We start from the raw sequence: 11041 nt of genomic DNA on the forward strand, positions 1-11041 counted from the left end.
CTAATCAAGTTTCGAATCCGTCCTCTGAAGTATGAATGTTCACACATGAACTCATTACGCTTTATTGTACTGAAACATTCACTGGCATTAAATGTTTCATGATTTTCTTCTAATGGGAATCTGCTCCGCTCTAAGTTGTAAACCATGTGGGTTTTTTCCTAACAGAAATTGGAAGAGGATTTATGAACAGAAGGGCCTGGACTTAAAGTGTCAGAGTGGAACATGATCTATGGGAGAGCAGCTAATTACTTCTCTCCTACTTTGACATGAAACCACAGAATGTACAGCCAATGTTGTTGTGGTGGTTTGGATCTCCTTCATCTCCTGTTTCTGGGTCCTTCTCCTCCTTACAGAAACAAGCAGTCTTCATTTGAAAACTCGGCTGTATACGCATCACATTATTACATGTTTTTAAAGTTTAGGGAACATTGTCATACATGTATTGATGACTGGATAGAAGAGGGAGAAAATGGAAGGAGAACAATATGCAGTGGCATGCAACAAAGTCCTTTGATGGACTTGAATCTTGAGTTTGCTTGAGTATTTCAGTTTGATAAAAGGCAACGAGTCTACAGCTATGCTAGCATTCTAAAGTAAGATCCTAGCATTGTCATTTATAACCATTTTGGTTTTGCATGTTAGTTTGCTATCATTTGCCAATTACCATTAAACTCATAAACAGAAAGTGCAGCAAGGATTGATTGGAATGATTTGAGTTATCTAGTTATTGGTGAAATGTAAATGTTGTCTTGATGGCGGCACTAAAAGAGTAAAAGTTAAGGGATCACAAAATGAAATACAATGTTTCCTCTGAATGTCAACATCTCATGGAGATCAATGTAACATTTCAGTACTGGACTGACAGACCATACGCCATCCCTAGAGCCGTGTGACTAATATAAACCCATCCATCAGTTGAACCCCGACGTTAATCCTGAGGGTAGCAGGGGCCGGATCCGAACCCAGCTGACACGGGGCAAGAGGCGGGGTGAACCCTGGACGGGTCGACAGTCAATCACACAGAGACAGACAAGCATTCAATCCGAGGGGCACATTTTGTTTGCGTTGCCAATCAACCTGACCTGCGTGTCTGTGGGAGGACACCAGCGTTTTGAACCATGACATTTAGTGCTGTGATGCGACCGTGCTGACCACTTCCGACATAGTGCAACACCGCACATTGCTTTCTCATACACAGCCAGCTGAAATCATAAATATGTGACAGTCATATCCACTCCTGAGAGAATAAAAGCCATTTTACACGGACATTAATATTTATCTCATCAGGTCTGTGGACTCATTTCATGGGTACAAGTTGAATTGGATTCACTGCATGTATGCAGAACGGATTAACTCTTCATCGTCATCAAGGAATCTATGTTCACACAGTTAGCTCATAAAAAAGCTGATTGATTGATTTTTAATTAAAAGACCAGTGTATGGGATGTTGTGGCATCTTGTGGTGAGGCTGCGGATTGCAATTCATTGAAAACCCCCCCCTGCCTTTCCAAGGGTGTAGAATAACCAATATAGGCTTAACAATTGATTGAAATTAGCGAAAAAGTAATTGGCTGGTAATCCTGATAGGACAAATGATTAAAGGGGCTTAACTGCAACATCTCTGCTTTCATTCTAGCCGGCAATCTCTATGGCAACTGTTTACTATCAAAGAAAGGCACATATGCTGTCAACATATATTTTTTTAAATCAGTAATGAAAATAATGTACTGTTGAACCCTTACAGATAATTATAGGCTTGTTATCACTAAATGCATGATTATCGTGGCAGAGAAAGAACAGTGGATGTTCATGCATGTTCTCTTTGAGCACAGCACACAATGCATGCTTTGCGTTGATGTGAGTGTCAGTCTGCTGCAATCAAACTTCATGTTGTCTTAGACAGTATGATCTAATTTGAGCTCCCTCAGGCACATTTTCAAAAACTGGATATTAGATAATATGTTTCTGGTTTGTTTACATTTCAGATTTTTCTTCCAGTATGCAGGTGCTGGAATCCAAACGTAATTACTTGAGAAGTGAATGGGAATGCTTCGACCAGAGTAATACATCAATGTCAGGCAGCACTGGGATCTGCTGGGGAAATATGATTTTCTCTCTATCTGTAGAAATAAGTTCCCAACTCACTCAAATGAAAATAAACTGTAAATGGGCCAGCCATGGCCCATTTACCAGATGGTGGATGTGGACCGTGGGTAAAGTGATACAAAAGAAAGAAGAAATAACTTGATGTACCTCACATCTACAGGAAGTAGTGAAGAATATGCTTAGTATGGCAAAGACATTTCAGATGGATCTGGAGCTCAGCGTTCCTCAGTAGCGAATAAGATTATCAAGAGAAATTGGATTTGCAGTTTCATTTCTCCAGAGACTGAGGTTCATGCTATAGTTCAGAGAAAAGCAATGTTTTGTTTGTGCTTTGATATTAAATCCAGCTTTCTAAAACTTTAATGATCATTGCAGCCCAACAAAAGGTTTGAAATGGCACTAGTATAACATTTTGTGAAACTCCTGTGGTTCAGAAAAGCTAAAGCTGCATCACATGGTACATCTGCTGTAAAGACTACTAAACAATCCTTCTGTTATTGTCTCTCTCTTTCTCATAGATGTGCTCTTTCTCGATCAAATAGCCCTAAAATACCATAAAAACAGTAACTACCTCACCACAGACATTTTATTATGTTGATGTTTAATGAATTGTCAATTATTGGAGACCAGAGGAAAGTAATGGCATGTTTTGGCTCATTTCTCTTATCTTTACTCCACATCCTTTCAACCACAGGCCATTTCCCTTTGCTCATGTACAACCTGTAAAAACCTTACGAGGGCCAGTAACCCGAATGGAGCTCACTTGACTGAGGCTTGGTACAAATCACCCGAGCCATCCATTCCACTTTGTAGTCACCCTGGGGTATGGGTTGATTTCAAATACCAACTGTCATCTTATGTAACGCTAAATAACACCTTGAAGGTACATTATTTCAGAAAATAGCTTTTTAGTCTTAGTAACAGACTGAGGCTTTGGCAATTGCATCATAAAAGGCAGGAAGGTAATTCGATTTGAAGTAATTTTGAGGCAATACACAGACTGACAAGACCTGAGGGATGAGAGGCTATATAGAAAGCCTGTGGTACCCCAACGTCAGACTGTATTTATTCTCATGTCCCATTTGTTTTCATTTAGCTCAGTTTAGCCATTTGCATTCCTGTAAAGCGAGCCAAGTGAAGTCTGGTCTATTGGTGGCCCTTTTCTCAATATGTGAAAATATGGTTTGTAATTTGTCCTGAGTTTTCCCTTCACACATGAAGCACAACAGGAGATGTTTTGTTCAATGATTCCATTCAATGCAGGAAGACATCTTATCGGAACTTTGCTTCTTTTGAATATGTGGCCCTTCAGCTGAAATGTTCCTCTCAAGGTCTGTTCCTAAATATCTATAGACCACCCAAATACTGTGCAAGCTTTTTTGATGACTTTACTGAACTGCTGTCTATAGTGTGTATTGACTTTGATCGTCTAGTCATTGTTGGTGATTTTAACATCCATGTTGACAACCCCCAGGACAGAGGGGCTAAAGAACTGTTTTGTGTTCTTGATAACTATGGACTGACTCAGCATGTGACGGAGCCCACGCACAATAAGGGGCACACTCTGGACTTAATTATCTCAAAGGGTCTGAATATCTCTAAGGTTGTGGTGACTGATGTTGCACTCTCTGATCATTCCTGTGTTTTCTTTGAGAGCTCTATTTCTGTTCACAAAAATGTTCAAAAAGAGGTAACCACAAAGCGATATTTAACTGAAAATACTAGGGAAATGTTTACTCAGAATTTTTCTTCCACACTTGCCCCTGCTAACATCTCAGTAAATGAGCTAGTAGATCATTTTAATTCAAAAATAAAAAATGTTATAGATGCCATTGCTCCAACTAAGGTAAAGGAAGTGACTGGGAAGAAAATATCTCCATGGAGAAAGGCCATGACCGTGAGAGCAGAAAAAAGAGTGTCGAAAAGCTGAACGTAGGTGGCGAAAAACAAATCTCCAGGTTCACTTTGAAATCTATAAATAGAGACTTGGCCTTTATAATTTGGAATTGAAAAACGCACGACAATCTTTCTTCTCTGACATCATTACCAAAAACAACGCACGTGCCTTGTTTGCTACCGTCGACAGACTAACTAACCCCCCAGTGTCAGTAGCCTCTGAATTTCTATTCACCAGGGCGTGCAATGATTTTGCCTCCTTTTTCACTGACAAAATTCAGAAAATCAGACAAGCAGTCAGTGCCTCTGCATCAGGAACAGCAAATGTGTTGTCCCTATGTCCACTTAACATCAATTCAAACACCATGACACAATTCCATCAGATTAATGATAAAAACCTAGAGGACATTATACAACTTCTGAAGTCCTCCTCCTGCTGCCTTGATATTATTCAAACAGGATTTTTCAAAGATGTTTTTCGTTGCATGGCCTCAGATCTACTTCATATAGTCAACAAGTCTCTTCACTCAGGTGTTTTTCCACAGGCCCTGAAAACTGCATTAAACCGCTCTTAAAAAAGAATAATCTAGATGCTTCAGTAATGAACAATTACAGGCCCATATCAAACCTCCTATTTCTAGGTAAAATCATTGAAAAAGTGGTTTTTCAACAGTTGAGTAATTTCTTGCATTTAAATAACTGTTTGGATGTGTTCCAGTCAGGCTTTCGTCCAAACCACAGCACTGAGACTGCTCTTGTAAAGGTCTTCAATGACATCCACTTAAACACAGACAGTGGCAAAACTTCAGTGTTAGTATTATTAGATCTCAGTGCTGCGTTTGACACTGTTGACCACAGCATATTACTCGACCGACTGGAAAACTGGGTGGGACTTTCGGAAACAGTTCTAAATTGGTTTGAATCCTACTTAAAGGACAGAAAAAACTTTGTTTCTAAAGGCAAATACTTGGGCTATCAGTCGATTAAAATATTTAATCGCGATTAATCGCAAATTAATCGCACATTTTTGATCTGTTCTAAATGTACCTTAGAGGAATATTTTTCAAGTTTTTAATACTCTTATCAACATATGAGTGGACAAATAAACCTCTGAACATTACAAATATTCGCCTCAATTCAACCTGGAACCTCTCTCATACAATAATACAATTCAGCAGTCAGGGGACGTACATGTGCAGATGTCTGTAGGCTGGTGGGGTTAGGTGTGTGTGTGTGTGTGTGTGTGTGTGTGTGTGTGTGTGTGTGTGTGTGTGTGTGTGTGTGTGTGTGTGTGTGTGTGTGTGTGTGTGTGTGTGTGTGTGGTGAATGTGCAATAGCAGAAGTGTGTGTGGACTGACATAGAAGCGTTGGCGAGCCACAGAGAGATCCATGCCCTCGCTGAGAGGATATCTGTCTGCAGCCACCTGCATGCTCTCCTCACTCTCCAGCTCTGAGGCTTCCAAACCGAGGCCTTTCCTGCGCAGGGTCTGAAACAGAAGAGAAAGTGCATGTAGAAAATGACCCACAATGTTATCAGGAAGACTTAGAAAGGTAACATATAAAGGATTTTTGAAACCTGAATGCAATGTTAAAGCTCCCTGCTCTGAACCAATGTATTATTTTGTATTGAATAATGCTTCTCCGTCATCTCCTTTAATAGCAGCGTGCACAGTACCTCCAGTATGTCCGTGTTGGTGCGACTCTCGTGCGGCTCGCTGTACTCCGTGTACTTGAGAAGCACTTTGTCCATGTCTGTGCTGGCGTACTGGAACAGACGGTTGGTGCTGTTGAAGATGATCAGGGCGATCTCACAGTCACACAGCACACTCAGCGTGTGTGTGTGTGTGTGATGGATCGTTGGAGCTATGTGCAACTCAAGGCATAATATGCTCGAACGGGAGCTGCCTGGACGCTGCAATCATGTTGCTGAGTGTGCTGACTTTTCGTACAATGTCCCACTGTCTGGCTTCCTGCATAAAGTCAAGTTCTCGGCGCAGTTGTGGCGAAACGTCGCTCCTCTGTTTTCATTTAAACAGCTCCTTATATCCGTTAGCGCAGCTAGCTAGCACCAGATGCTAACAACAACAATGCACGTAAGGTCTCTCTCTTGCTCGCTCGAGCCACACATACACACACCCTCCCGGTCCTCCCAATAGCCAGTTGGTGCCTGCCGGTGAGCGTGGAAGTGTGGTCTGCCTCAAGCGGGCGGCAGGAGCAGGGCTGTCAGCATCAGCTTGTAGATGGTATTTTAAACTCCATGCGCTCTGAAACTACGGGGCGGCCGAGGAAAAAAAATACACATGCGCTAATCGCGTTAAAATAATTAGTGGCGTTAATTTTTTTTTGCGTTAACGCGTTAACTTGACAGCCCTAGTAAATACACATCTGAGTTGACAAATATGACATGTGGGGTACCTCAAGACTCCATCTTGGGGCATTGAACAAATCAATGACTGGATGTGTCAGAACTTTCTCCAATTAAACAAAGATAAAACTGAGGTAATGGTTTTTGGAGCCAAGGCAGAATGTATAAAAGTTAGCGCTGAGCTTCAGTCTGCAATGTTCAAAACAACAGATAAAGCCAGAAATCTAGGTGTAGTCATGGACTCTGACCTGAGTTTCAACAGTCACATTAAAACAGTTACTAAATCAGCCTACTATCACCTAAAGAATATATCTAGGATTAAAAGACTAATGTCACAGCAGGATTTGGAAAAACTTGTCCATGCCTTTATCTTCAGTAGACCTGACTACTGCAATGGTGTCTTCACAGGTCTCACTAAAAAATCTATTAGGAAGCTGCAGCTGATTCAGAACGCTGCTGTTCGAGTCCTCACTAACACTAAGAAAGTGGATCACATCACTCCTGTTCTGAAGTCTTTACACTGGCTTCCTGTGTGTCAAAGAATAGATTTCAAAATACTGCTGCTGGTTTATAAAGCACTGAATGGTTTAGGCCCAAAATACATTTCTGACCTCCTGCTAAATTATGAACCATCCAGATCTCTCAGGTCTTCAGGGACTGGTCAGCTTTCTGTCCCCAGAGTCAGAACTAAACATGGAGAAGCAGCGTTCAGTTATTATGCTCCAAATATCTGGAACAACTATCTGAACTATTCACATCTTAAACTGCACTGTAACTTTTATCCATGTATTTTTTCTTTTAATGTTTATTTTATTATCTTTTCTTTTTAATGACTGGTTTTAAATGCCATTTTCTTAATGTCTTTCGTTTTTTGTAAAGCACTTTGAATTGCCTTGTGTTGAAAGGTGCTATATAAATAAACTTGCCTTGCGCCAAATGTTCTCAATTCCTAGAAATGCTCAGTTTAGGCGAGGGGTGGCACCTGGGTAGAGTTTGCAAGAGAGAGTACATCATCCATCCATCCATCTTCTCCCGCTTATCCATGGTCGGGTCACGGGGGTAGCAGTTCCAGCAGTTCCAGCAGAGAGCCCCAAACTTTCTTTTCCCTGGCCACATCAACCAGCTCTGACTGGGGGATCCCAAGGCGCTCCCAGGCCAGCGAAGAGATATAATCCCTCCACCTGGTCCTAGGTCTACCCCTTGGTCTCTTCCCAGCTGGACGTGCCTGGAACACCTCCCTAGGGAGGCGCCCAGGTGGCATCCTAACTAGGTGCACGAACCACCTCAACTGGCTCCTTTCCGACGCGAAGGAGGAGCGGTTCAACTCTGAGTCCCCTCCCGGATGAGGAAGAGAGAGTACATGACCCACATAATTTGATTCTATTTGTGGGGGCACCGCACCTCCCCCGGCAAGAAAAGCCAAAGGCCCCTTAACCTACTCGGGTGGTCCACGCATCCACCCCCCCCCCCTCAAATAAGATAATACATGCGAGTTCATGGCTAGACAACGTTCTTGTTGCTCTGTGTAGCGTTGTTAATGAGTGAAACACACCGGAGTTGAGGATCTGTGGGGTTTATTCTCCCAAAAATATAATTTACAATTTAGGCATTTAGCAGACGCCTTATTCCAAAGCGATTTACAATGACCAATTACAGGGACATTCTCCCTGGAGTAACTGAGGGCTAAGTGCCTTACTCAAGGGCACACTAGTAGTGGTGTTCCAGGCGGGATTTGAACTCGCAACCTTCCGATCATCAGCCCACCTCACTATCCATTAGACCACAAAAAAAAAAAAAAAAAGAATAGTAATAATTTTTTTTTTTTTTTATGAGATCCATTTGTGGTGGACCATATTTAATTGTGGCGGGCCACAAATAAATAAATGTATGGGAAACACTGCCTTAGTCACCTATCCTACTTGAATTTGCTTAGAAACCGAGTCGCTTGTTGTTCCTTGATTATTCTGGCAAGATTGTGTAAGTCCAAACCGACGGAAATTCTTAAATCTCGTCATTGCTACATTTAGCCATTTCTGTTGGTGTCTTTGTGTGTTAATTACTCTTATACTCGTTTCTTTTGATTGACTAATCAGTTATTTGACTCATATATTTTTTCAAATTGGATAACTCTTGATCTCACTTATAGATGTGCCCACTTACATTTGTGAGTCTTTCAACAGATACGCAGGGCTGCAGGGATAATGCAGCAGGGTTTAAGGAAAAGGAAAACTCATTTTAGGGTTCTTTGGTTACTAATTTGTTTACTTCTCATAGTCTTTCTCCCCATGATATGGTAAATACACACATTAACATTGCACAGCTGTGAGTTTTGGAGAGAAAAATAATACATTCTTGGATACATTGAGATTGTTTCTTAAACCATATAGCATGCAAAAAAACTCCTTATTTGGAAATGTACAATTATTATACTATATTTCAGCTGTTAACATCCTCAGTTTGGTTGCAATATCAAGAACCACTCACTGCATGCTGCCTGATACAATTTGTTTGACATTTGCAACGGTGAACATTGGTATTGTTTAAGATTTCTACAGACAAAGCCTTCAGCCATCACAATCATTTGAATGAATAAGTTCATGTGCATTTTACACACAATAATTCTAGGATTGCATATATATATATATATATATATATAAGCAATATGAAGGGCTTTTGTTGAGGTAATAAATGGCAATGGTAGTAAAGATCATTCAACATCATCAATCATTTAACTTCTTAAGATCAATAGTAATGACTGTGCTGCCATGAATCTAGTCAAACAGTGAGAAAAAGCAATTAAAAATGCCATTCATCAACATGTATCGAGCATTGCTTTTCTTTTAGCATCATTAGAAACAAGGAATTTCCCAACCTAACTCTTCTTATTTTCGACACACACAAGGACATGGCACTGCTTCAGGTGTGTTAGAAATGTGATGTATTAAAGCACTTGGGTTGCAGGAGTCTGATCACGGATGTATATATGCAGTTTGATGTGTTATGTCTGTGCTGCCGTGTAACTTCCCCAGCTCAGACGCATGCATATCAAGTTGTTGAGATCAGTGGTTGTGTCTGCTAGCAAACATAAGCTGTGACATGGCCTCTGTTACTCTGTCATTTAGAAATGGATATATATTTTTGACAGGAGCCAGATATATGTAGACAGCTAAACACTTATCAGAACTATACCACATTATGGTGCCAGATACAATTTGATCATTTTCTCCGAATTGATCTGATTGCTGCAGCGTTGGCAATGTTTGTACAGTATGTGTGTGTGTGTGCTAGAGAGAGGATAATGAGCGACAGATAAAGAGCAGGAGAAAAAAGGAAAGACAAGAGAAAGCAAGTTTCATACACCCTAATTGTCCTGCTCTGCCAACATCAAACAGAACGGTACATGGTGAATGAGATGGCACCTTGAAAGAGACTTCATCCTTAATTTCAAAAGGAGCTCAACAATGTGCTGTATACACTTGAATAAATAACAACAACTACAAATAAATCAGGCAGAGATTTCATGACAGGACGACAAAGAAAGAAAAGTAGGGAGGTGGTGTGCCCAAACAATTTCTAGGTTCAAACAGATGATCACAAATAAACAAACTGATGATGGATAGAAGCAATCCTTATGATATTTTGATCACTCACTCCTCCAACCCCGGCTAAGAAACCTTGTGCAGCACTTTGTATAATACTTCCAGTAACTCAAGCAGATGCTGTATGGTTCCTTTGTCTCTCGCCCAATCGAAAGATCTTTGTTTAAAGAAACCATTTGTCTAATTACCCCCAGTGGTGGAGCCAATTAAGAATTCAAACTCAATTAAATCTTAACATTGAATTTCTGACTTGAAGTCGGATAATGAGGTTGCCCAGACAGGAGCCCCTGTGGTGAGTACAGTCCTTCGTATGGAGGATTGATTACAAGTTTAATTACTCTCTATGGCTTTTTCCACCACAAATAAGAAGCAGAAGAATACACTCAAATTATTATTTCAGCTTCAACATATTTTTTCGCTTATACAGTATTAAGTCAGATTATACTTCAGGAAACCATGAGAGTATTTTTTACAGCAGTGGCTTGAAAAGACACATACATTATCTACTTTTGCCTATGTGTCTGAATGTACCACTAGCTTTCTAGTTAGCCTTCGGGGTGTTTCTCAATGTCAAGGAAGGCTGCTCCAGAGCCACTATTTCAAGCATACTACGTCATCGAGTGCCGCCGATGGACTGTTCCAATGTCCAGGATACTTGGAATTCTACCGAGGCCGGCGTACTTCGTAGCGAAATATTTCGAGGCTGCACATGTGTAGACTCCACGGTCTTAAAATCCCCACAATGCTTTGCACACGAACCAATTTCCAAATCTGTGGCGGAAATCGCGCTCCATTTAAGGCGGGGCCTCGCATATGACGCACACCTGCACACCTGTTAGTCTGTTCCACCATTCTTCGTTTTCCGAGGCTAGGAGGGATTCTTGCCTCGCTTCTGAAACAAGTGACTCGGTAGACATGTGCTACCAAGCAAGCGTCCTCGACATTGCGAAACACCCACAGTCTCTGATTCTTCTCTGTAGCTTCACCACATCACCATACTGATTCATCATCAGTCCGCCAAGAACTACATCACAGCTGTCTTGTGGCAATTACAAGCAGCTGATTTCAAGTGGTA

General features: G+C 41.1%; 1 protein-coding gene across 1 annotated transcript; it reads right to left on the reverse strand.

Moving 5' to 3' along the window:
• Positions 1-2837: 2837 nt before the first annotated feature.
• LOC117445526 (myocyte-specific enhancer factor 2B-like) lies at positions 2838-10818 on the reverse strand. Its single transcript, XM_071202974.1, has 4 exons — positions 10791-10818; positions 5678-5865; positions 5361-5489; positions 2838-2924 (listed from the first exon to the last, which is right to left on the reverse strand). Exons 1-4 carry the CDS (start codon positions 10816-10818, stop codon positions 2838-2840), a joined length of 432 nt encoding a protein of 143 aa, XP_071059075.1.
• Positions 10819-11041: the final 223 nt, after the last annotated feature.

The sequence above is a fragment of the Pseudochaenichthys georgianus genome, chromosome 4, assembly GCF_902827115.2.
Source record: "Pseudochaenichthys georgianus chromosome 4, fPseGeo1.2, whole genome shotgun sequence".
Lineage (NCBI taxonomy): Eukaryota > Metazoa > Chordata > Actinopteri > Perciformes > Channichthyidae > Pseudochaenichthys > Pseudochaenichthys georgianus.